This window comes from Halichondria panicea, chromosome 3 (genome assembly GCF_963675165.1).
Source record: "Halichondria panicea chromosome 3, odHalPani1.1, whole genome shotgun sequence".
Taxonomy (NCBI): domain Eukaryota; kingdom Metazoa; phylum Porifera; class Demospongiae; order Suberitida; family Halichondriidae; genus Halichondria; species Halichondria panicea.
Window position 1 is genome coordinate 8,189,079 of NC_087379.1, and position 24,760 is coordinate 8,213,838.

Sequence of the window (24,760 nt, forward strand, 5' to 3'; positions counted from 1 at the left end):
CCGGTTTCCCGACACCCAACCACCAGATCCGGAGCCCCATGAATAACCACAAGCGCTACTTTGGGTCACCGGAAGTGGTTTGTATAAAGTAGGCAGTGAATCATTGCAAGGTGCAGGGACAAGCCCCTCCCTCTCACTCTCTAGCCACACCTCTCTTGAGAAATGAAGGAATGTTATTTGACACTCACAGTGCTGGCTAGAGGACCTGGTACACAACACAAGGCCTTAAGGAGGGTAAATCTACTCTTGTCAGTAAAATATCGAATATGACTTTATATGTACCCCATATTCTCGTACAGACAACACCTCTCCAAGCATACTATTACAATATTAAGAACCATGGACAATTTGGAGGACCCTTTATCGTACCTACCGGACCCTCCTGACGAGCCGTTGCCTAGCGACTGTTGTGGCACAGGGTGCACTCCATGCGTTATGGACATCTACCACGATGAGCTGCAAACATGGACGACACTGGTTGCCATGACACCACTGGAAAGAGCCGCTTGGAGACGTGAAAAACTGGGACGTTTAGAGGGAAGAGAGTTGCCTGTCAAGTCTGCATTGTCTACAAATGAGTTCACAGCACTTACGGTGAAGGATATTGTACAAGTTACAGAGGATTCATTTGTGTACACTATATCTCTGCCTGAGGGTCGTTGCCTGGGTTACCAGCCTGGCCAGCACTGCATACTCAGGGGAGTGATACCCTAACCCTTCCATCTATTGTGGTACTAAACATAATTTTAACTGAGTATCATGCTCTTGCCTATAATTATATTAATTTGCCCCCCCCCCCCCCCAGGATCTCAGATTCATTTGTAATTCTGATGACTTCGCCCCTCCTACATTTTTAATTTGCCCAATTCGCCCCCCTGATCCAAATTCCTGGATGCATCCCTGGGTACCCAAGCTTACTAGTGTTAATATTTCTACAGGGGGTTTGTTGATTCTTCCGAATGCTCTGTGACTAGACAGTACACACCCATCTCTCCACCGGATGAAGATGGTTCCTTTGCTGTGCTTATCAAGGTGAGCAGCCAGCACACACAGTATGCCATAATGGTTAGTATCTGCATGTCCTATAATAGTCTCTCTACAGTTGTACAAAGATGGACGTGTGTCGGAGGTGATTAGAGCGTGGGCGGTGGGAACAGTGACTGAATGGAAGGGGCCGTTTGGTGGACTCAACTACAAGCCAAACAAGGTACGAATATTAGGTAGTTACAATAATCAGTGTAGTTTGGGTTTAATTAATTATCATTTTTTAGGTTGTCCATGTAAATAGATATGGAGGCTGGAGCTAACTAACTTCTGTATAACACACACACACACACACAGTACAGACACACCCCCCACACACACACAGTACAGACACACACACCCCCCCACACACACACACACAGTACAGACACCCCCCCCCCACACACACAGTACAGACACACACCCCCCCCCCACACACACAGTACAGACACATTGGCATGCTGGCCTGTGGGACCGGGATAGCACCCATGATTCAAGTCATCAGAACAATCATTGAGAACGAGGCTGACGACACCTTCATACATCTTGTCTATTCCTCCAGCACACAACACACTGTCCTACTAAAGAAAGAACTTGACAAATACACTGCTTATTGGAACTTTAGATCACTGTACGTACTTAGCAAGGCTTCTGAACAAGACACTAAAGCTGATCCAGGACTGATGAAGTATGGAGATAAAGTACACTATGGGAGACTAGACTGTGAGGTGGTGGGCAGGGAAATGCCTCGGGCATGTACAGAGAGTCATGTGCTGATCTGTGGAACTAGGTCATTCGACAAAGACATGATAAACCATCTTAGTAAGATAGGCTATTCCAAAAACATGTATCACAAATTTTAATTTAAATGGAGAGTCAACATTTTTTTAGTTCGTACCATAATCAAATGCAACAAGTTATATTATGAATGCTGCACGGTACGCGTGGTGGAGGTGGCTCTGAGTTAGAGGAGGACTCACTGAGAACCCTAATCTACTAATCCACCACCCTAACCACTAAGCCACACCTATTCTTCCCAAAGCTATCATTCATCACATTTATTATGCTCAGAGTTATTTTATTGTTTTACAGCAGATTCCAGATTTGTAGAAAATTAATAATTATAATAACCCTAGATGCATGTACAATAAAATAAAAAAAAATTAGGAATACATAAATTAGAATATTGATTGTTCTACATAGTTCACAATAGTCGTCCTAAGATAAGCACATCTTCGGGTGGTGATCCTTTACCAGATGCATCGGCATCCAATCTGAGTATCTTGAAACCGATCTTCTTATAGAATTTCTTTGCACGTTCGTTTTGGGCGTTCATTTCCAGATGTACACCATGAGACCCTGCAGCAGGCAAGAGCATCAAGTGCACAGTTGTGAGCTATTGAAACCAGCTACTTGGAGGAACACTACAGGCTCTTATATATACTTAAAATATACTTGTGAGGCTTGCTTAAATATGAATATGTTTTACGTACAAGGCAAACTACATCACAACAAGATAATTCCCAGATGGACAGATAACCTTTAGCCTTGAGAGTGGCGAGGAGCGTCTTGAGCATACGTGTGCCCACTCCTTGTCCTTGTGCCCTCTTCATGAGGTCGATGTGCATGTGAGAGGGGTAGTCACGCTGGAGACGAGGCGGGAGGAAGAAGCTAGGCCGGAACAAATCCTCAAGCAACTCCTGCAAAGGACATGGTAACAGCTAGTACATAAATTTTAATTTGCTGCAATTTGTGTTTTAGGCTTTTAGAGAGCAATGTCATCGTGTGAGTATAACTTTATGTACTTTTTTTCCTATAATAGTATACACTGCAAAACTTCAACTATAGCACACAAATAACATGCTCACGACTTATAAGACCTAGAACAGTACCTCCTCCGGGTTGGGTCCCTTCTCTCTGACCTCCAGAGGGGGAACTGGGTAGTCGTTGGTGACGAGTGGTAGCCACTCCTCCAGGTACGCCTTGTAGAAAGCCTGAGAGTCTAGCGTGGCCAACATGTAGCCGCACACACCCAGAGCATCCTCCAGAACAAAGCAGAGGTCAGGGCTGAGGGTGAGGTATGGACCAACAAACCTGGGGGGGAGGGGGGTTGAAATAAGTTATGAACAAAAAACCATAATGGATTGTGTAACGATATGGGAACGAAGTGCGAACAGGTTAGTGAACTGAGAATGTATTGTCTAAGTGATCTCATGAATGCCCTCCTAGTGATATACAAGCATAAGTACAGTACAATGTTTATAATCAATACGTGTCATCATGTACGTGATAAGCGAACAGCTACTACACAACGTACTGTACATGGTATGATAAGCAGCTCACCTGTCTCCCAGCATGTTAGGAAAGTTGGGGAAGTCCCTTGTTGCATCCCGCCCACTGTTTCCCGTCTCCAGGCAGGTCTGATAGACGAGGGCCTTGTCGTCAAGACGATACGGGCGTATGGTGTATATCACAGGGGAGGGGGGCTCGGGAGGAGTGTGACCACGCCCATAAAGCTTCTTAGAGCCTCGAACTTGAGGAAGTAGCCGCTAGAGGGGAACGAGGGCAAAGGTCACACAACCAAGGCCTAACTGGAGGGGGGTCACTGAACATGAGAGGCCTTTAGCATAAATTGCTTAAGAACCAGAAAAAACCAGTTTCCACTTGAATGAAGATTGTTTTCTAAGAACCAGAAAACCATACCTATTCTACAGTGGAACCTCTGAACAAACCCTCCGCCTTTATAAGCTTTAACAAGATCAGAGGCTCCACTGTAACCATGGTTTTGAACCACCATCAAAGGTACAAAATCACAAATTATTTTTTCAATACATTGTAGATACAACAATTCAAAAACAAGCATTTTGCAAAAAACAGAAGGTGAGAATGGAAATGAGAGTGAGTTGTTGTCTATGACAACTGTTGAGAGATAATAATTATTCTGATAATTCATAAAGTGATTTTTTAAGTAGTTTCTTTATTGCTGAATCAACTGTTAATTAAATTGTGGTTGATGATTAAAATTATTATTATTAATTATTAATTAAACAATTATTGTGAGAATGAATTTAAGCTAGAGCAGAAATTATTAACAACTTAACAAGAATAGAGTGTTTGTTACAGCAGTAATCACCAGCACCAGAGAGAGCATCCAAGAGAGAGACAAGCACCACACACACACACACACACACACCACATAAGGGGCCACCTGCCTAAACAGCCCTCAGGCTAATTATTATTATTAGATTAGAATGGTGTGTCCATGTTGTGTATCGGCACACAGTGGCAGACGTTATACATCGCGTGCTACACAGTGGTTAGGGGGGAGAGAGAAAGCCCAACGGTTACCTTCCATACCAGAATAATCATATAGAATAAGGGATTCGACTACATGCATACCGTAGTTGATTAATTACAGCGCCACTCTAATTATACGAAATTTAAATAATTATTTCTCCCTATATCACCATACGTTCATTTGGTACATATCGTATAAGCGCGAAATTTTCGAGTCATTTGAATTTCGTGAAATGGCCTCTAAAAGCATTTCGTTGGAATAAATTTGCGCTATTTGGTCAAATCATAGATAAAAGAGAAAGGGATTGGCAACAGAATGCACTTCCGGTACCATCCGTGTTTCGCCTCGAGGCTTACTTCTAACGTGGGAGTCTAAACATGAATAATTCATGAGAATTGTTTTTGCCGTCTGTAAAAAAGTCTACAAGCAGTTCTACTGCTAAACATCAACTTCACCTCATTTGTGTGGCGATTTGGGACATAGCACACTACTTAGTAACACAACCTTAGCTATAGGAACACAAGCATGAAAAAGCCTCTGACAGAGGCTCTCTGTACCTCTAGCTACTTCACGAAAACCAAGATTATATTCTAAATGATACCTACCATCAGGGGGCATGTGTTTAAGTTGGAGGGGTCTTTGAGAAGTAGGCATTAGACACAATAAGTTTCCCGGGTTTTCGCGGGAGTTTTAGGGCGAAACACGGATGGTTTCAGGCCCATCTGTGTACATTCAATGTAAAAGCATCACGTGAACTGCCCCCGTTGCCAATCCCTTTCTCTTCTATCTATGATCAAATGACGTTGCGTCTTCTGTTAGATATAAGCATTTCGTGGACCTAATTTTCACGGATTGCTAACCCACGAAAACAGCGAAAATTAAGTCCTTCGAAAATTTTGTGCTGTACGGTTGTCTTGCAATGTCTGGCGCTGTAATGTACATCAACTACGGTGGAGATAGAGGCCTACATACCTGCATTTCAGCTGTGATTCCGCCCCTAGGAACATGGGGCTCATGGTCTGGGTTGACATCACTCCCACCAGCCTCTGTGCGGTGGAGGGAATGCCAAGGATTAGTGAAGGCCATTGTAAACATGTCTTAATTGCACAGCTGGCAGCCATTAGACAATCACACACCCACACAACATGGTATCGAAACAATAACAAGATTTTATACGTCATCTAAACTTGTAAAAAGCTGACACATTATCAAACAATTGCTTCCTTTGCAAAGACTATACATGTACACACTGTATAGCGAGTATATTTCGAGGGCATAAATGTTTGCGATTTTCGTTGATAAAGCATGTACCGCGAACATTTATACCCTCACATGCATGCATACTGTAAAAAGGCTACAGTTGAGCCTCGGTTATCCGAATCCCGGTTATCCGAATCCTCGATTATCCGAATGCTAGAGCATAGTGCAATCTGAGCATGCGCAGTAGGAAATTGCCCACGTGGCTGGCAAAAAGAAGCCAGCTGGCATGTTTTGATTATCCGAATATTTCACTTACCCGAATGGGCCCGGGGACAAAGGTGTTCGGATAACCGAGGCTCAACTGTACTATTAAATCTGCAAAAATCTTTCTAATGGCATTTTCCGCAAAACTTTATATATACCCTCAAAATATACACGCTATATGGTACATGTACACACACAAGATGCTTACCCAACCAGGCCACATAAGAGTCCAGGAGCATTGTGGTCTCCTTGGCATCCCAGCTGTACTGGTAGAGGTCATAGAGGAGTGGGCGGTTGGGGATGGTGGTCAGGTGAGCATACATGTCACTGACGCACGCACATACAGTATGAAACTTCTTAGCTCTTTCACACCAGCGAGAGACCTGGGGAGGGGGGGGGGGAGAAAAGGCCAATCAATATGTAGGCAGCATAATTATCATGTACTGTACACATAAGTTTATAATAAAGACATGCTGCAGCTGCCAATAGTGGTTACTGGTAGTGGAAATAACTTCTAAGCCATTGCACAACTGCTAACAGCTGCTAGGGTGTCAGGTGATCAGCTACTTCACATGGTAATACATAATCACATGATACAATACAATTAGACACCCCATTAGTACATATGTAGCTCACATCGACTAAGTTCATCCCTTCCTCCAGAGGAGAGTCGCATGTTTCACCGTCACTCTGCAGTCCATCGTCCGGCTCCATTCTCTCCACACTCCTCACACCACCGCCCACTCCACCCACGCAGTCCACTGGTTCACACCCCTTCAACTTCTCGTAGCTCTGCAGCAAACTATACCCGGGCGCATTCTCTTTAAGCCAGCAAAACTCCTTCAAAACGTGCAAGGCCTGTTCCCCGTGCTGGTGGGGAAGGAAAAAATAGTCTACCATTAGACAGAGATCTTTGAATGTGAATTGCTCTGATATAGAAGCCTCTTCAATAGCGCCCTCCACTCTAGGTGGTGAGGGCACACCCATTGCACTACTGCCTATTTCTTCCTGATCAGAGCAGCCCATTTGTTCAGCATCTATTGCCTTGGCTATGGACTCGGCATCTTTCACGGGTTTATAGTGTTCTGGTTTGCGTCGTGGGATTTTGAACTCTGCGAACCAATCCTTGAGAGAAGCTACCAGTGCCAATTTGGGGTCGTAAAATGAATCGCCGTTCCCACTACGTGCGCATTCCTTAGATTTTATATCACTTGAAATATCCAGCGAGGTTAGGTCCGGTGATTCTTCCATCTCGAGCAGCATGGCTTGTCTTGTTGGGGAGGCTCTTTTGTTGAGAGTATTGGAGCACTTGCTCCACTGGGCTAGGGTGTGTATGGCCACATAGTTGGCACCGTATTCACAGTTTGGGTTTGTTACTACACCGCGAAGTTTTTGTAGTAGACCTACGGATCGTCCGTCGTATGGACCGAGGAATAATCGGCGTTGATCGTAGTCGTTGGCGTGGATATTGTCCCAGATGACAGGTGGACGTTTAATGACTGCCGACAATTCTTCAATGGACTCGACTGATATGACCTTTGATATGACCTTAGGACCTGTAAAGAAAACGAAACACAATCACTATAACTACAGAGTTGTAGCCGTATCGAAACAATGGAATGGTACAAGTAGTGACTCAGCTGTTCTATTGTACACATGTAGTTAAGAGAAAAAGGGAGTGCTAGTGTTTATGGTTAAGAATGCAAAAACAATCATTGCTCTGTTAGTAAACCCCAGACTGAATGGAGTCCCTACAAGATTGCACACACACACAATCACATGAGGGGAGTAGAGATCAAAGGATTGGCTGATATCGCATGAAACTTGATCTACAACAACTTTTAAAAATGTAATATAATAATAATTATCACGGAAATTAGTCTAACTTTCTGATAAGATGAAAGGCTCAGAGGTCATGACTGTAATGCCACTAATTGTTGACCTCACCTGTCCACATGATATCAATGTCAGGGTGCAGCTCGGCTCCAATGTGTAGCAGATACTGGGAGTCTGCCACGGTGGGTAGTGCCCGGGAGGCACAATATTCTGTGAGGGAGGGGTTATAAGATAATGGTGTAGATGAGGGGTTAAACGCCAATAGCATGTTTAACTCGTAACGTACAACACTGATGATTCAGACATGTGGAACAGAAAATGCACAATACAAGAAGTTAGGCATAACAAGAGATTAAGTGCTGCAATTAGTTGGACACAGTTGGTAGGTCACCTGTTGGACAGAATAGGAATGCCTCAGGGCGCTCCAGGTGTGTGTACATGTCGTTAGTGATGGTCACTTGAGCATGAGCAAAGGAGGGGAACACTTTCTCATCGGCAGGACACATGTCAGACTCTATGTCATCAAATAGCATGGAAAACGATTTGCAGCCTAGAGCAGCCACCTGGATGAGGAGGGGGCGGGGGTTAGGCACATACACTTGTGGAAAACCAAAATAAATTTCGGATGTACATCAAGGATTTACAATAATTATAGCTCAACTATAGGATATGTTATTAGCTCAACTAGGCTGGACAAATATGAACAATAGCGTATGGAAATGTCAGTGCCAAGAGAGTTAACTAGGTGGTGGGCATGCACACGTGAGATCACCTGATCCAGTTTTCTCTTGAGTAATGTGACATCTTCACAACTGGAGAAGGTGATATCGAGTCCCGGGGCAATGGCGTATATAAACAGTACCCCTCTGTCCCTGCACTCCTGGATGAGCAGGGAGAGAGTGTTGGCCTCCTCCAGGGTGTAAAGGTCACGCCAGTATGCACGATGCTTGTCATCGTCTTTAGGGGCGTACAGGTACACGTTGAGTCCCCACACCGACATACTGTGTGTGTGTGTGGGTGGGGTGTGATGTAGCTACATAGATTATGTACAAACGAATAATTTATATTGTGCTGGCAATAATTATGTCAAATCTCTTTTGCTTTGATGCACAGAAACTACTTATTTATTGCTGTACGCTGTTAAAAATATTACTTACTGAGTGAATAGATCACACCTCTGCTCATGGCTCCATGGTCGTCCATAGAAGCCTGCACACACACAGGGACTAGTTACACACACACAGAGAGCATTGCCTTGCATGCCATGTCCCATATAATTATAATTATAAAAATTAATAATAAAAAAAATAATTATGCATTTAATAATTATTTGTGGATTTGTCATATTTAATAGAGCGAATGCAATAAATCCACAGAAACACATGCAATACTGCACATAAGGCCTGTATCTAAACAGCTACAGTGTAATTAAATAGCTTAAAAATACAAGCATAGCCGGCCACAGGCGCTACTGTACATCATGATAATTATGACGTTTGTTACCTTCAACCACTCCACATAGAAATTGTCTTTGACTTCTTGCCGCCATCTGATGTATATCACACACTGTTATCTGTCTACAGACATGTTTATAAGCTTCAACAACAATTTTATTGCACACACGATGCGTAATAAAAATATACCAGCTTCGCTGTCGAGTTGACCTTTGAACCCTTGTCAGACCGGATTGACTACTTTACAATATTTCATTCAAATGTACTGTCTATACTCTTAATTAGAATGACTGTTGAAAATAATGTTTATAACATGAACTTGAGTTTTGTTGGGGATACATACAAGTGACATGCACACACACCATTCATACACATGTGCACATAAAACACGTATGTAATCACAAATAAATCAAGGCAACAGAAAAGTCCTTCCTGGCACTGTAACGCTGATAAACGGTTCAAAAGAGAGTACATATAAAGAGAGCCTTAACATGAAAGAGGTAGAAAAGACAAAGTTACAATAGTAGAAAAACAGTACTAGCTACTCACATCGTTCGTGGTTGATTGTGTTGAGGAGATGGGCGTGATCGGGGCAGGCTGCTGTTGCGTGTAATGATTTGTCATAGAATAAGAAGCACCATTAACGGGACTATACACCATCGAGGGGTACTGTTGTTGGACGTATGTGGGTGTGGTCAATAGCGGCCCCAGCTGTACAAAATACGGTGAACTAGATGCTTGCGGTGAGAGGGGGTGGGCAGGCCAGTTGGCATCCACCCAGTTTCGATACTCGTCAACTTCAGCCGATACTTGAATAATTCCCCCCCCCTGATCCAAAATCCTGGATGCAGCCCTGGGTACCCAAGCTTACTAGTGTTAATATTTCTACAGGGGGTTTGTTGATTCTTCTGAATGCTCTGTGACTAGACAGTACACACCAATCTCTCCACCGGATGAAGATGGTTCCTTTGCTGTGCTTATCAAGGTGAGCAGCCAGCACACACAGTATGCCATAATGGTTAATATCTGCATGTCCTATAATAGTCTCTCTACAGTTGTACAAAGATGGACGTGTGTCGGAGGTGATTAGAGCGTGGGCGGTGGGAACAGTGACTGAATGGAAGGGGCCGTTTGGTGGACTCAACTACAAGCCAAACAAGGTACGAATATTAGGTAGTTACAATAATCAGTGTAGTTTGGGTTTAATTAATCATCATTTTAGGTTGTCCATGTAAATAGATATGGAGGCTGGAGCTAACTAACTTCTGTATAACACACACACACACACAGTACAGACACACACAGTACAGACACACACACCCCCCCACACACACACACACAGTACAGACACCCCCCCCCACACACACAGTACAGACACACACACCCCCCCACACACACAGTACAGACACATTGGCATGCTGGCCTGTGGGACCGGGATAGCACCCATGATCCAAGTCATCAGAACAATCATTGAGAACGAGGCTGACGACACCTTCATACATCTTGTCTATTCCTCCAGCACACAACACACTGTCCTACTAAAGAAAGAACTTGACAAATACACTGCTTATTGGAACTTTAGATCACTGTACGTACTTAGCAAGGCTTCTGAACAAGACACTAAAGCTGATCCGGGACTGATGAAGTATGGAGATAAAGTACACTATGGGAGACTAGACTGTGAGGTGGTGGGCAGGGAAATGCCTCGGGCATGTACAGAGAGTCATGTGCTGATCTGTGGAACTAGGTCATTCGACAAAGACATGATAAACCATCTTAGTAAGATAGGCTATTCCAAAAACATGTATCACAAATTTTAATTTTAATGGAGAGTCAACATTTTTTTAGTTCGTACCATAATCAAATGCAACAAGTTATATTATGAATGCTGCATGGTACGCGTGGTGGAGGTGGCTCTGAGTTAGAGGAGGACTCACTGAGAACCCTAATCTACTAATCCACCACCCTAACCACTAAGCCACACCTATTCTTCCCAAAGCTATCATTCATTATGCTCTTCTATACCCAGAGTTATTTTATTGTTTACAGTGGATTCCAGATTTGTAGAAAATTGATAATTATATAATAACCCTAGATGCATGTACAATAAAATTAAAAAATTTTAGGAATACATAAATTAGAATATTGATTGTTCTACATAGTTCACAATAGTCGTCCTAAGATAAGCACATCTTCGGGTGGTGATCCTTTACCAGATGCATCGGCATCCAATCTGAGTACCTTGAAACCGATCTTCTTATAGAATTTCTTTGCACGTTCGTTTTGGGCATTCATTTCCAGATGTACGCCATGAGACCCTGCAGCAGGCAAGAGCATCAAGTGCGGTGAGCCATTGAAACCAGCCACTTGGAGGAACACTACAGGCTCTTAAATGAAACAATCCGTATAATAATTATACTTATAATATACTTGTGAGGCTTGCTTAAATATGAATATATTTACGTACAAGGCAAACTACAACAGAATTAACACAACAAGACAATTCTCAGATGGGGACGAACAACCTTTAGCCTTGAGAGTGGCGAGGAGTGTCTTGAGCATGCGTGTGCCCACTCCTTGTCCCTGAGCCCTCTTCATGAGGTCGATGTGCATGTGAGAGGGGTAGTCACGCTGGAGACGAGGCGGGAGGAAGAAGCTAGGCCGGAACAAATCCTCGAGCAACTCCTACAAAGGACATGGTAACAGCTAGTACATAAATTTTAATTTGCTGCAATTTGTGTTTTAGGCTTTTAGAGAGCAATGTCATCGTGTGAGTATAACTTTAATGTAATTTTTTTCCTATAATAGTATACACTGCAAAACTTCAACTATAGTACACAAATAACATGCTCACGACTTATAAGACCTAGAACAGTACCTCCTCCGGGTGGGGTCCCTTCTCTCTGACCTCCAGAGGGGGAACTGGGTAGTCGTTGGTGACGAGTGGTAGCCACTCCTCCAGGTACGCCTTGTAGAAAGCCTGAGAGTCTAGCGTGGCCAACATGTAGCCGCACACACCCAGGGCATCCTCCAGAACAAAGCAGAGGTCAGGGCTGAGGGTGAGGTATGGACCAACAAACCTGGAAGGGGGGGGGGTTGATAAACAGAAAACCATAATGGATTATGTAAATGATATGGGAACGAAGTGCGAACAGGTTAGTAAACTGAGAATGATTGTCTAAGTGATCTCATGAATGCCCTCCTGGTGATATACAAGCATAAGTACAGTGCAAGCTGTGGACGCAAAAAAATGTTTATAATCAATACTTGTCATCATGTACATGATAAGCGAACAGCTACTACACAACGTCCTGTACATGCATGTATGATAAGCAGCTCACCTGTCTCCCAGCATGTTAGGGAAGTTGGGGAAGTCCCCTGTTGCATCCCGCCCACTGTTTCCCGTCTCCAGGCAGGTCTGATAGACGAGGGCCTTGTCGTCAAGACGATACGGGCGTATGGTGTATATCACAGGGGAGGGGGGCTCGGGAGGAGTGTGACCACGCCCATAAAGCTTCTTAGAGCCTCGAACTTGAGGAAGTAGCCGCTAGAGGGGAACGAGGGCAAAGGTCACACAACCAAGGCCTAACTGGAGGGGGGTCACTGAACATGAGAGGCCTTTAGCATAAATTGCTTAAGAACCAGAAAAAACCAGTTTCCACTTGAATGAAGATTGTTTTCTTTAAGAACCAGAAAACCATACCTATTCTACAGTGGAACCTCTGAACAAACCCTCCGCCTTTATAAGCTTTAACAAGATCAGAGGTTCCACTGTAACCATGGTTTTGAACCACCATCAAAGGTACAAAATCACAAATTATTTTTTCAATACATTGTAGATACAACAATTCAAAAACAAGCATTTTGCAAAAAACAGAAGGTGAGAATGGAAATGAGAGTGAGTTGTTGTCTATGACAACTGTTGAGAGATAATAATTATTCTGATAATTCATAAAGTGATTTTTTAAGTAGTTTCTTTAATTGCTGAATCAACTGTTAATTAAATTGTGGTTGATGATTAAAATTATTATTATTAATTATTAATTAAACAATTGTTGTGAGAATGAATTTAGCTAGAGCAGAAATTATTAACAACTTAACAAGAATAGAGTGTTTGTTACAGCAGTAATCACCAGCACCAGAGAGAGCATCCAAGAGAGAGACAAGCACCACACACACACACACACACACACCACATAAGGGGCCACCTGCCTAAACAGCCCTCAGGCTAATTATTATTATTAGATTAGAATGGTGTGTCCATGTTGTGTATCGGCACACAGTGGCAGACGTTATACATCGCGTGCTACACAGTGGTTAGGGGGGAGAGAGAAAGCCCAACGGTTACCTTCCATACCAGAATAATCATATAGAATAAGGGATTCGACTACATGCATACCGTAGTTGATTAATTACAGCGCCACTCTAATTATACGAAATTTAAATAATTATTTCTCCCTATATCACCATACGTTCATTTGGTACATATCGTATAAGCGCGAAATTTTCGAGTCATTTGAATTTCGTGAAATGGCCTCTAAAAGCATTTCGTTGGAATAAATTTGCGCTATTTGGTCAAATCATAGATAAAAGAGAAAGGGATTGGCAACAGAATGCACTTCCGGTACCATCCGTGTTTCGCCTCGAGGCTTACTTCTAACGTGGGAGTCTAAACATGAATAATTCATGAGAATTGTTTTTGCCGTCTGTAAAAAAGTCTACGAGCAGTTCTACTGCTAAACATCAACTTCACCTCATTTGTGTGGCCATTTGGGACATAGCACACTACTTAGTAACACAACCTTAGCTATAGGAACACAAGCATGAAAAAGCCTCTGACAGAGGCTCTCTGTACCTCTAGCTACTTCACGAAAACCAAGATTATATTCTAAATGATACCTACCATCAGGGGGCATGTGTTTAAGTTGGAGGGGTCTTTGAGAAGTAGGCATTAGACACAATAAGTTTCCCAGGTTTTCGCGGGAGTTTTAGGGCGAAACACGGATGGTTTCAGGCCCATCTGTGTACATTCAATGTAAAAGCATCACGTGAACTGCCCCCGTTGCCAATCCCTTTCTCTTCTATCTATGATCAAATGACGTTGCGTCTTCTGTTAGATATAAGCATTTCGTGGACCTAATTTTCACGGATTGCTAACCCACGAAAACAGCGAAAATTAAGTCCTTCGAAAATTTTGTGCTGTACGGTTGTCTTGCAATGTCTGGCGCTGTAATGTACATCAACTACGGTGGAGATAGAGGCCTACATACCTGCATTTCAGCTGTGATCCCGCCCCTAGGAACATGGGGCTCATGGTCTGGGTTGACATCACTCCCACCAGCCTCTGTGCGGTGGAGGGAATGCCAAGGATTAGTGAAGGCCATTGTAAACATGACTTAATTGCACAGCTGGCAGCCATTAGACAATCACACACCCACACAACATGGTATCTATTCACTAGAAACAATAACAAGATGTTATACGTCATCTAAACTTGTAAAAAGCTGACACATCAAACAATTGCTTCCTTTGCAAAGACTATACATGTACACACTGTATAGCGAGTATAATTATTTCGAGGGTATAAATGTTTGCGGTTTTCGTTGATAAAGCATGTACCGCGAACATTTATACCCTCACATGCATGCATACTGTAAAAAGGCTACTATTAAATCTGCAAAAATCTTTCTAATGGCACTTTCCGCAAACTTTATATATACCCTCAAAATATACACGCTATATGGTACATGTACACACACAAGATGCTTACCCAACCAGGCCACATAGGAGTCCAGGAGCATTGTGGTCTCCTTGGCATCCCAGCTGTACTGGTAGAGGTCATAGAGGAGTGGGCGGTTGGGGATGGTGGTCAGGTGAGCATACATGTCACTGACGCACGCACATACAGTATGAAACTTCTTAGCTCTTTCACACCAGCGGGAGACCTGGGGAGGGGGGGGGGGAGAGAAAAGGCCAATCAATATGTAGGCAGCATAATTATCATGTACTGTACACATAAGTTTATAATAAGGACATGCTGCAGCTGCCAATAGTGGTTACTGGTAGTGGAAATAACTTCTAAGCCATTGCACAACTGCTAACAGCTGCTAGGGTGTCAGGTGATCAGCTACTTCACATGGTAATACATAATCACATGATACAATACAATTAGACACCCCATTAGTACATATGTAGCTCACATCGACTAAGTTCATCCCTTCCTCCAGAGGAGAGTCGCATGTTTCACCGTCACTCTGCAGTCCATCGTCCGGCTCCATTCTCTCCACACTCCTCACACCACCGCCCACTCCACCCACGCAGTCCACTGGTTCACACCCCTTCAACTTCTCGTAGCTCTGCAGCAAACTATACCCGGGCGCATTCTCTTTAAGCCAGCAAAACTCCTTCAAAACGTGCAAGGCCTGTTCCCCGTGCTGGTGGGGAAGGAAAAAATAGTCTACCATTAGACAGAGATCTTTGAATGTGAATTGCTCTGATATAGAAGCCTCTTCAATAGCACCCTCCACTCTAGGTGGTGAGGGCACACCCATTGCACTACTGCCTATTTCTTCCTGATCAGAGCAGCCCATTTGTTCAGCATCTATTGCCTTGGCTATGGACTCGGCATCTTTCACGGGTTTATAGTGTTCTGGTTTGCGTCGTGGGATTTTGAACTCTGCGAACCAATCCTTGAGAGAAGCTACCAGTGCCAATTTGGGGTCGTAAAATGAATCGCCGTTCCCACTACGTGCGCATTCCTTAGATTTTATATCACTTGAAATATCCAGCGAGGTTAGGTCCGGTGATTCTTCCATCTCGAGCAGCATGGCTTGTCTTGTTGGGGAGGCTCTTTTGTTGAGAGTATTGGAGCACTTGCTCCACTGGGCTAGGGTGTGTATGGCCACATAGTTGGCACCGTATTCACAGTTTGGGTTCGTTACTACACCGCGAAGTTTTTGTAGTAGACCTACGGATCGTCCGTCGTATGGACCGAGGAATAATCGGCGTTGATCGTAGTCGTTGGCGTGGATATTGTCCCAGATGACAGGTGGGCGTTTAATGACTGCCGACAATTCTTCAATGGACTCGACTGATATGACCTTCGATATGACCTTAGGACCTGTAAAGAAAACGAAACACAATCACTATAACTACAGAGTTGTAGCCTTATCGAAACAATGGAATGGTACAAGTAGTGACTCAGCTGTTCTATTGTACACATGTAGTTAAGAGAAAAGGGAGTGCTAGTGTTTATGGTAAAGAATGCAAAAACAATCATTGCTCTGTTAGTAAACCCCAGACTGAATGGAGTCCCTACAAGATTGCACACACACACAATCACATGAGGGGAGTAGAGATCAAAGGATTGGCTGATATCCATGAAACTTGATCTACAACAACTTTTAAAAATGTAATATAATAATAATTATCACGGAAATTAGTCTGATAAGATGAAAGGCTCAGAGGTCATGACTGTAATGCCACTAATGTGTTGACCTCACCTGTCCACATGATATCAATGTCAGGATGCAGCTCGGCTCCAATGTGTAGCAGATACTGGGAGTCTGCCACGGTGGGTAGTGCCCGGGAGGCACAATATTCTGTGAGGGAGGGGTTATAAGATAATGGTGTAGATGAGGGGTTAAACGCCAATAGCATGTTTAGCATGTTTAACTCGTAACGTACAACACTGATGATTCAGACATGTGGAACAGAAAATGCACAATACAAGAAGTTAGGCATAACAAGTGATTAAGTGCTGCAATTAGTTGGACACAGTTGGCAGGTCACCTGTTGGACAGAATAGGAATGCCTCAGGGCGTTCCAGGTGTGTGTACATGTCGTTAGTGATGGTCACTTGAGCATGAGCAAAGGAGGGGAACACTTTCTCATCGGCAGGACACATGTCAGACTCTATGTCATCAAATAGCATGGAAAACGATTTGCAGCCTAGAGCAGCCACCTGGATATGAGGGGGGGGCGGGGGTTAGGCACATACACTTGTGGAAAACCAAAATAAATTTCGGATGTACATCAAGGATTTACAATAATTATAGCTCAACTATAGGATATGTTATTAGCTCAACTAGGCTTGACAAATATGAACAATAGCGTATGGAAATGTCAGTGCCAAGAGAGTTAACTAGGTGGTGGGCATGCACACGTGAGATCACCTGATCCAGTTTTCTCTTGAGTAATGTGACGTCTTCACAACTAGAGAAGGTGATATCGAGTCCCGGGGCAATGGCGTATATAAACAGTACCCCTCTGTCCCTGCACTCCTGGATGAGCAGGGAGAGAGTGTTGGCCTCCTCCAGGGTGTAAAGGTCACGCCAGTATGCACGATGCTTGTCATCGTCTTTAGGGGCGTACAGGTACACGTTGAGTCCCCACACCGACATACTGTGTGTGTGTGTGGGTGGGGTGTGATGTAGCTACATAGATTATGTACAAACGAATAATTTATATTGTGCTGGCAATAATTATGTCAAATCTCTTTTGCTTTGATGCACAGAAACTACTTATTTATTGCTGTACGCTGTTAAAAATATTACTTACTGAGTGAATAGATCACACCTCTGCTCATGGCTCCATGGTCGTCCATAGAAGCCTGCACACACACAGGGACTAGTCACACACACACAGAGAGCATTGCCTTGCATGCCATGTCCCATATAATTATAATTATAAAAATTAATAATAAAAAAAATAATTATGCATTTAATAATTATTTGTGGATTTGTCATATTTAATAGAGCGAATGCAATAAATCCACAGAAACACATGCAATACTGCACATAAGGCCTGTATCTAAACAGCTACAGTGTAATTAAATAACTTAAAAATACAAGCATAGCCGGCCACAGGCGCTACTGTACATCATGATAATTATGACGTTTGTTACCTTCAACCACTCCACATAGAAATTGTCTTTGACTTCTTGCCGCCATCTGATGTATATCACACACTGTTATCTGTCTACAGACATGTTTATAAGCTTCAACAACAATTTTATTGCACACACGATGCGTAATAAAAATATACCAGCTTCGCTGTCGAGTTGACCTTTGAACCCTTGTCAGACCGGATTGACTACTTTACAATATTTCATTCAAATGTACTGTCTATACTCTTAATTAGAATGACTGTTGAAAATAATGTTTATAACATGAACTTGAGTTTTGTTGGGGATACATACAAGTGACATGCACACACACCATTCATACACATGTGCACATAAAACACGTATGTAATCACAAATAAATCAAGGCAACAGAAAAGTCCTTCCTGGCACTGTAACGCTGATAAACGGTTCAAAAGAGAGTACATATAAAGAGAGCCTTAACATGAAAGAGGTAGAAAAGACAAAGTTACAATAGTAGAAAAACAGTACTAGCTACTCACATCGTTCGTGGTTGATTGTGTTGAGGAGATGGGCGTGATCGGGGCAGGCTGCTGTTGCGTGTAATGATTTGTCATAGAATAAGAAGCACCATTAACGGGACTATACACCATCGAGGGGTACTGTTGTTGGACGTATGTGGGTGTGGTCAATAGCGGCCCCAGCTGTACAAAATACGGTGAACTAGATGCTTGCGGTGAGAGGGGGTGGGCAGGCCAGTTGGCATCCACCCAGTTTCGATACTCGTCAACTTCAGCCGATACTTGAATAATTGAACTAAGAAGCGAGTCACATTTTGGAGTCGGGTTATCTCGAGTCAGCACTAGAGTGTGTAGCCGCAGGAAAGCTTGCTCGAATGATTGCTTCACTTGCCACATGCCGTAGCACCCCCTGCTAGCATTGCCGGCTTTAGGGTCAGTGGGGTCAATAATGAACAACATCGATCGATCATCAGCCAGATCATTTTTGTCGAAGTACGAACCTCCATCCAACACTGTGATACCTGTCTTCATGTAGTTGAAATTTCGGCCATACAACTCGAAAAACTCGATTAGAAGAACTCCTAGATTTGCGTCAGAGTCTGCAGCTTTGTACCTCGGGTGAACTTGCAGAAAGTTGACAATGAGAAGGATGATACTGTACGAACTGATGCCACCATAGAAGACCTCGTTGAGATTACGCTGAGTCAGGAACTGCTTTATCACAAGGGCAAGTTTGGGCAGGGCAGGATACTCGTGAATGAACGATGTTATCATTCTCGCACTTTCGATTCCTGTATCTCGATTAAAACTGATGTCCACTTTGACCTCCGTTACTTTGTCGATGAATCTGATGATTGGAATGCTGGTCTTGTCCAGGACTAGAATACTACCGTCTACAGCAATGTCAGCGGTGACAAAATCCTCTTCAAGCGAGAACAGAGGCAGCTTAGCCCACTGGCCTAGAACAACCAAGTCAATATCACTTGTGGGTAGAAACAAGTTGTTACACACACTTCCAAACACACTCACAACGGCATGAGGCCATCGGTTTTTGATTATATGAGCCACTCGGGTTATAACATCGGCCCTCATCCGGATCTCAGACGGTCGAGGTTTCAGATACTCGTAGCAATCGCTAATCTCCTCATGAAGCCCAGGTGGGTCTCGTGGATAGTCTTTAGTTTTCCACGGTGTACAGGTCTTCGTCGATTCTCCCGAAAGCAGTTTTTTTCTTTTGGACATGCTAGGGATAGTTTGTTCTTGAGCTAGTATACTAGCATCAGTACGTGCCGCTACATCGACACTTCCAAGTGGGAGGTAGTCCGGCTGTGACGTGGTTGTTTCCTCAATTTTGGCCCACGTTTCAGAGGCGGGAGTAATACCTGTATGTCTTACTGATGTTGTGGTGGAGGCCATCTCCTGCAGACAAATCAACATTCAGAAGGTCAACATATGCTTCTGAAACAATGTTTCACTGCTAAGCATACACTTAAAGCGTAATTCGACACAAAACACAACATGTTAATTGGGATGTAATGTATTCTTTTCAAGCAAACCATAGAAAACATGCTCCAATTTACTATGACATTAAATTAACGCTCATGTAAAATCTATAGCACCACTCACGTGTTTGCAGAGGGTAACAACAGAGAGTGGTTGGTAAGTGTTTTTCTATTTAAATAGTTCCTGCAGGAAACAACACAGTAACAGCAGCTACACAACTGACGGCATGCTATATGAGGTACTATCATGGTTAATATAGCAAGGAATCAAAAGCTTTCCAAGTATTCTAACATTCTAGGGATAGCTGAGGCAATGAATATTTAATTTGTTAGAGACAAGTGACCCTTAGTGCAATATTCCCAGAAGGATTTCGCATATTGTTAAGAATAGTCACTGAGAGTACAAAAAATGCAGAGTGTTCTTAGAATTATAAAACCTGACATCACAAACAACGCTGGTTGTGCAATACCTCATAAACATTATTAGGTGTGTCTTGTACAATGTATACACAGGGAACTAGTAACTTCACTGAGAGGGACTTACATTAATGCTTCTAATATATTGTATGTACCAATATTAGCTATAAAATTGATATTATGTACATGATAATAATCAGTAGAATGATTAAATGAACATGTGCTAACAGATAATGGACTAGTTTGCACGTGTGTGTATCTGACTAGCTTGACTAGCTACAACTCACTCTGTGAAGTGATGAAGGTGTGTTTTGGCAGATAGCCGAGTCAGATATGAGAGTTGGTTCAGAGTTGTCTTCAAAAACAGATCAGTAATAGATTTCTCAAACAAAGACTTTCTCTTGATAGCGTGGGTATTTGAACTACGCCCACTGACACACCCTCAGGAGAACCACGCCCCCTTTGTTGTTGTATTCTTATTAAAGCACAGTAGTAATTTACTCAAAGAAGTAGAATTTTCGTGACAGTTTTTGTTTGCTGTTCAGGCCATTGAGATATGAATAGACTACTTAGGGTAGTCACACTACTCATCAAGTTCCTATTCTTCACAATCTGGGGGGCTATACGGGCCTGCATACCAAGATGGTGTTCAAAATCAAGACCTGACTTCAGTGCTGATATTTGCCTTGTTACGGGAGCTGCTCAGGGCCTGGGCCGACAACTCGCTATCAAATTCGCCGAGAGTGGATCTACAATGGTTCTGTGGGACATTGATCAGCAAAAACTAAAGGCAGTGGCCGAGGAAATAACTGAAATGGGTAACGAAGTATTTACAGACGTGGTGGACTGTGGGAACAGACATCAAGTGTACCGGGCTGCCAAGAAGATACAGAAGGATATCGGAGATGTGGCTGTCCTCGTGAACAACGCCGGCCGCCTGTCAGGACAGAAGATATGGGAGAGCTCTGATAAAGCCATCGAGAAGACGTTTCAAGTCAACACTCTTGCTCATTTCTGGGTAAGCCCCTGTCATTATACATTCTACCGTCTTTCTTTTAATTATAGGACCACTCTAATTATACGAAACTTGAATATTTCGCCCATTTATAGCTCCATATAAACTCGTACATGTATAGTAACTAGTGATATCATTTCTATAGTCTAGCGTATGCCAGTTAATGTATAGTACCGCAATCCTAGTAGTTGCATATCACATGACAATCAACTGCCCCCCCCCCCACACACACACAGACAGTGAAGGCGTTCCTTCCCTGGATGATGGAGAACGACTATGGCTATATTGTCCAGATATGTTCTGTGTGTGCGTTTGTGGGTGGTGCCGGACTAACCGATTATTGTGCTTCCAAATCAGCGGCAGTCATGTTTGCAGAGACACTTCGTACAGAGCTAAGAGCAGCCAACAAGACTGGGATCAATGTCACCTGTGTGTGTCCGTCGCATATCGGAGATACGAGGATGTTTGCAGGCGTGAAGACCAGGTTGCAGTGGTTGTTTCGTAGCCTGAGGGCGGAGGACGTGGCTGATCGCACTCTGAGGGCAGTTCAGGACGGGCAGTTCCTTGTGGCTATCCCTAAACTATTCTATGTGTTCATCTTCTTGAAAGGGTGAGGACAGACTTAGACTGCTCACACGACTTTGTTAATACTTATAATTATTATTAGCAAATTTATTGTAGTGGTATTGCTTCAATTATTTTATATCCCCTCATAATATATCCCCCCTCCCCCCCCTCGGCCTCCCCCCCCCACGCAGGTTTCTACCAACTCGAGCTGTTGACTGTATTCAGAGGATAGTTGGAGCAGACGATGCAATAGACAGTAGTCACTCACAGTGACAATTCCACCATGTTTGTATGTATGTGCGTATAATTCTGTTCAATGTCTACTGCATATTTTGTATAATTCCTACACTTCATATTATTATTTGTAAACATTCAATTATCAAAAACTTGTACATTTCAACAACACGACAAAAATTAATTACAACATAATAATTATAATAAGTTAGTTGGAAATTATTGGTCTCTATGATAGAAGAACTTGATTCTGTTGTCTTCACCGGTCGTCATGAGTGCGGCTATTTGGGGGGAGTGGCTGATGTAGTGGACGGTATTGCCATGGTTACTGGGTAGGGGTCCGTGGGGTTGTGCAGTCCGAGCGTCCCAGGAGAGGATCATGTACTGAGGCTTCCTCTCCTCACACATGAGCACTGCACACACATGGACAAACATACAGTTAGTAGATAGATCACAATCGTTACAAAAATGCTCTCAATACGAAACTACAAGCCTAATAATGATGGTCAATTCAGAGTCTTCACTGGAAACATGCAAACTCTCGATAACTCATAGCTAGCTAGACTACTTCACTGGACCATTGCTCCATGTGTGTATATGCTATTATTAGCATTCAGTCTATGGTCCATTGTATACAAGTGTGTGTCATGTGTGTGTCATGTGTGTGTAGTGCAGCTAACCATAGTCCTCTGTGTGGTTGAATATGGCACAGGGACTGAAGAGCACGTTCTTAGACTTGCTGGGCTGATAAGTGTTGAGTGGTCTCCCTGCAAGAATAACACAATTGCTGACCTAAGCCACCATATTGTAGCACTACCAAACAAGTTTAAAGTTAGCTAGGCCTGATTTAAAAAACAAGGCTACTATAATTATGAAAAAGCTACTACCTGTTGACAGTTCCCAGAGAGCAGCGTTCCCATCTTTGCCAGAGGAGAGCACATACTTAGAGTTCTTGCTGAACCTCACCGAGGTCACAGCCTCGCCATTGTGGGCCTTCTTGAATGTGTTGACACAGCGATTGCTCACACCGTCCCAAACCTGTCAGCAGATATCGCAACAGATCAGACATTAATAGACGATACAACAACAGGAAAACGTGGCTAGAAGTCTATAGAAACTGTTAGTTGCACTCGCATTGCAACTGTTTAGCAGTTACAGCTGGAACACAACCACACACACACACACACACACACACACACACACACACACACACACACACACACACACACACACACACACACACACACACACACACACACACACACACACACACACACACACACACACACACACACACACACACACACACACACACACACACACACACACACACACACACACACACACACACACACACACACACACACACACACACACACACACACACACACACACACACACACACACACACACACACACACACACACACACACACACACACACACACACACACACACACACACACACACACACACACACACACACACACACACACACACACACACACACACACAGTTTTACCATAAGCCTCTTGCGGCTACGCCCTGAAGGCCTAACTATTATGCAGACCACACCTTAATAGATCCATCCTCGCTGGCTGTCACATACAATCGCCCTTCAGTAGAATAATGAATCTGCAAATTAGGAAAGAGTTTATTTTCAAGAGAAGAACTTAATAAGAGGTGTGGCTTACGGAAGTGATTCCTTTCGTGTGCTGGTCTCTGGAATCGGACGCCACGTAACAGTTGAGTGAGCTGATGTCATAGAGCCGCACTGTAAATAGAGATGGAGAAATCACGTACTAAACAGTTGAACGTACTGTAGTTCAACAGCCATAACTTGAGTACCGTTGATTCAATGTCAAAAATTTCAGGATTTTCTGAAAGCTTAGAAAAAGACCTTTCAAATGATATGTTTCAATCCAAAATTTCGTCTGGGCCCTAATTTGTCATTTTTCGGCCTTGGACCATGGGCTATAATCCATGGTACGGCTAAATTGGCAAATACTTTTATCTCTCAAATATGAACTTTGATGATACCATTTGAAAGGTCTTTTTCTAAGCTTTCAGAAAATCATAAAATTATTGAAATTGGATCCACGGACTTCAAGTTATGGCAGCTGGAAGAGTCCCCGAACCAAAGATCGTACTGGGAGGAAGTTGAACATCTTTCAACAGCCATAACTTGAGTACCGTTGATCCAATGTCAAACATTTCAGGATTTTCTGAAAGCTTAGAAAAAGACCTTTCAAATGATATGTTTCAATCCAAAATTTCGTCCGGGCCCTAATTTGTCATTTTTCGGCCTTGGACCATGGGCTATAATCCATGGTACGGCTAAATTGGCAAATACTTTTATCTCTCAAATATGAACTTTGATGATACCATTTGAAAGGTCTTTTTCTAAGCTTTCAGAAAATCATAAAATTATTGAAATTGGATCCACGGACTTCAAGTTATGGCAGCTGGAAGAGTCCTCCGAACGATTGACAGCTGCCATGTACACCAATGTATTAGTATGGCTCACGTGTTGACTGAGAGGTGCCAGCCAGTAGGAAGTCCCCTGA

The 24,760-nt window shown here is 43.2% G+C and overlaps 6 protein-coding genes across 8 annotated transcripts in view; 2 read left to right on the plus strand and 4 right to left on the minus strand.

Moving 5' to 3' along the window:
- Positions 1 to 134: 134 nt before the first annotated feature.
- On the plus strand, positions 135 to 10,948 carry LOC135334226 (NADH-cytochrome b5 reductase-like). 3 transcript variants are annotated; one of them, XM_064529334.1, is made up of 5 exons: positions 135 to 234; positions 300 to 695; positions 9,964 to 10,060; positions 10,131 to 10,235; positions 10,476 to 10,948. In XM_064529334.1, the coding sequence occupies exons 2-5, from the start codon at positions 340 to 342 to the stop codon at positions 10,893 to 10,895; spliced, it is 978 nt and encodes a 325-aa protein (XP_064385404.1). In that variant the 5' UTR covers positions 135 to 234; positions 300 to 339; the 3' UTR covers positions 10,896 to 10,948. The 3 variants fall into 3 exon arrangements, with proteins under 3 accessions (XP_064385404.1, XP_064385405.1, XP_064385406.1); XM_064529335.1 differs by lacking the exons at positions 9,964 to 10,060; positions 10,131 to 10,235; positions 10,476 to 10,948 and adding exons at positions 936 to 1,032; positions 1,103 to 1,207; positions 1,467 to 1,896; XM_064529336.1 differs by lacking the exons at positions 135 to 234; positions 9,964 to 10,060; positions 10,131 to 10,235; positions 10,476 to 10,948 and adding exons at positions 939 to 1,032; positions 1,103 to 1,207; positions 1,467 to 1,896 and having other exon boundaries at positions 442 to 594.
- On the minus strand, positions 2,127 to 9,307 carry LOC135334189 (protein O-GlcNAcase-like). The gene is made up of 12 exons (XM_064529279.1): positions 9,125 to 9,307; positions 8,779 to 8,830; positions 8,394 to 8,622; positions 8,013 to 8,184; positions 7,733 to 7,831; positions 6,422 to 7,341; positions 5,994 to 6,168; positions 5,294 to 5,367; positions 3,367 to 3,572; positions 2,916 to 3,117; positions 2,564 to 2,723; positions 2,127 to 2,382 (listed from the first exon to the last, which is right to left on the minus strand). Exons 1-12 carry the CDS (start codon positions 9,168 to 9,170, stop codon positions 2,228 to 2,230), a joined length of 2,490 nt encoding a protein of 829 aa, XP_064385349.1. The 5' UTR covers positions 9,171 to 9,307; the 3' UTR covers positions 2,127 to 2,227.
- A 187-nt stretch (positions 10,949 to 11,135) lies between the features above and the next one.
- On the minus strand, positions 11,136 to 18,169 carry LOC135334190 (protein O-GlcNAcase-like). Its single transcript, XM_064529280.1, has 12 exons — positions 17,981 to 18,169; positions 17,635 to 17,686; positions 17,250 to 17,478; positions 16,867 to 17,038; positions 16,578 to 16,676; positions 15,276 to 16,195; positions 14,846 to 15,020; positions 14,346 to 14,419; positions 12,417 to 12,622; positions 11,954 to 12,155; positions 11,601 to 11,760; positions 11,136 to 11,393 (listed from the first exon to the last, which is right to left on the minus strand). The coding sequence occupies exons 1-12, from the start codon at positions 18,024 to 18,026 to the stop codon at positions 11,239 to 11,241; spliced, it is 2,490 nt and encodes an 829-aa protein (XP_064385350.1). The 5' UTR covers positions 18,027 to 18,169; the 3' UTR covers positions 11,136 to 11,238.
- Positions 18,170 to 18,218: 49 nt separating this feature from the next.
- On the minus strand, positions 18,219 to 20,808 carry LOC135334208 (terminal nucleotidyltransferase 4B-like). The gene is made up of 3 exons (XM_064529309.1): positions 20,666 to 20,808; positions 20,086 to 20,145; positions 18,219 to 19,878 (listed from the first exon to the last, which is right to left on the minus strand). Exon 3 carries the CDS (start codon positions 19,873 to 19,875, stop codon positions 18,469 to 18,471), a length of 1,407 nt encoding a protein of 468 aa, XP_064385379.1. The 5' UTR covers positions 19,876 to 19,878; positions 20,086 to 20,145; positions 20,666 to 20,808; the 3' UTR covers positions 18,219 to 18,468.
- A 36-nt stretch (positions 20,809 to 20,844) lies between these two features.
- Positions 20,845 to 22,363, plus strand: LOC135334232 (short-chain dehydrogenase/reductase family 16C member 6-like). Its single transcript, XM_064529343.1, has 3 exons — positions 20,845 to 21,396; positions 21,630 to 22,003; positions 22,152 to 22,363. Exons 1-3 carry the CDS (start codon positions 20,935 to 20,937, stop codon positions 22,231 to 22,233), a joined length of 918 nt encoding a protein of 305 aa, XP_064385413.1. The 5' UTR covers positions 20,845 to 20,934; the 3' UTR covers positions 22,234 to 22,363.
- Positions 22,332 to 24,760, minus strand: part of LOC135334215 (cleavage stimulation factor subunit 1-like) — a 3,929-nt gene continuing 1,500 nt past the window's right edge. The window contains exons 6-11 of the mRNA XM_064529315.1: positions 24,721 to 24,760; positions 23,888 to 23,967; positions 23,769 to 23,828; positions 23,082 to 23,232; positions 22,875 to 22,961; positions 22,332 to 22,607 (exon numbers count right to left, since the gene is read on the minus strand). The exon at positions 24,721 to 24,760 is cut by the window's right edge and continues 159 nt beyond it. Of these exons, the coding sequence (XP_064385385.1) occupies positions 22,414 to 22,607; positions 22,875 to 22,961; positions 23,082 to 23,232; positions 23,769 to 23,828; positions 23,888 to 23,967; positions 24,721 to 24,760 (612 nt within the window). The 3' untranslated portion in view covers positions 22,332 to 22,413. The remainder of the gene's footprint in view (positions 22,608 to 22,874; positions 22,962 to 23,081; positions 23,233 to 23,768; positions 23,829 to 23,887; positions 23,968 to 24,720) is intronic.

What these genes read in the sequence shown, in the direction of transcription:
- LOC135334208 (XM_064529309.1), bottom strand. Translation starts at nt 19,875, where the DNA reads ATGGCCTCCACCACAACATCAGTAAGACATACAGGTATTACTCCCGCC.
- LOC135334189 (XM_064529279.1), bottom strand. Translation starts at nt 9,170, where the DNA reads ATGGCGGCAAGAAGTCAAAGACAATTTCTATGTGGAGTGGTTGAAG. An exon ending in CATTGATATCATGTGGACAG is followed by an intron (nt 7,342 to 7,732) that starts GTGAGGTCAACA and finishes TTTTCTTTACAG; the next exon opens with GTCCTAAGGTCATATCAAAG. An exon ending in AAGGGATGAACTTAGTCGAT is followed by an intron (nt 6,169 to 6,421) that starts GTGAGCTACATA and finishes CCCCCTCCCCAG; the next exon opens with GTCTCTCGCTGGTGTGAAAG.
- LOC135334226 (XM_064529334.1), top strand. Translation starts at nt 340, where the DNA reads ATGGACAATTTGGAGGACCCTTTATCGTACCTACCGGACCCTCCTGAC. An exon ending in CCTTTGCTGTGCTTATCAAG is followed by an intron (nt 10,061 to 10,130) that starts GTGAGCAGCCAG and finishes GTCTCTCTACAG; the next exon opens with TTGTACAAAGATGGACGTGT. An exon ending in TCAACTACAAGCCAAACAAG is followed by an intron (nt 10,236 to 10,475) that starts GTACGAATATTA and finishes CCACACACACAG; the next exon opens with TACAGACACATTGGCATGCT.
- LOC135334232 (XM_064529343.1), top strand. Translation starts at nt 20,935, where the DNA reads ATGAATAGACTACTTAGGGTAGTCACACTACTCATCAAGTTCCTATTC. An exon ending in ACACTCTTGCTCATTTCTGG is followed by an intron (nt 21,397 to 21,629) that starts GTAAGCCCCTGT and finishes ACACACACACAG; the next exon opens with ACAGTGAAGGCGTTCCTTCC. An exon ending in GTGTTCATCTTCTTGAAAGG is followed by an intron (nt 22,004 to 22,151) that starts GTGAGGACAGAC and finishes CCCCCCACGCAG; the next exon opens with GTTTCTACCAACTCGAGCTG.
- LOC135334190 (XM_064529280.1), bottom strand. Translation starts at nt 18,026, where the DNA reads ATGGCGGCAAGAAGTCAAAGACAATTTCTATGTGGAGTGGTTGAAG. An exon ending in AGGTGTGATCTATTCACTCA is followed by an intron (nt 17,479 to 17,634) that starts GTAAGTAATATT and finishes ACACACACACAG; the next exon opens with TATGTCGGTGTGGGGACTCA. An exon ending in TCAAGAGAAAACTGGATCAG is followed by an intron (nt 17,039 to 17,249) that starts GTGATCTCACGT and finishes CCTCATATCCAG; the next exon opens with GTGGCTGCTCTAGGCTGCAA.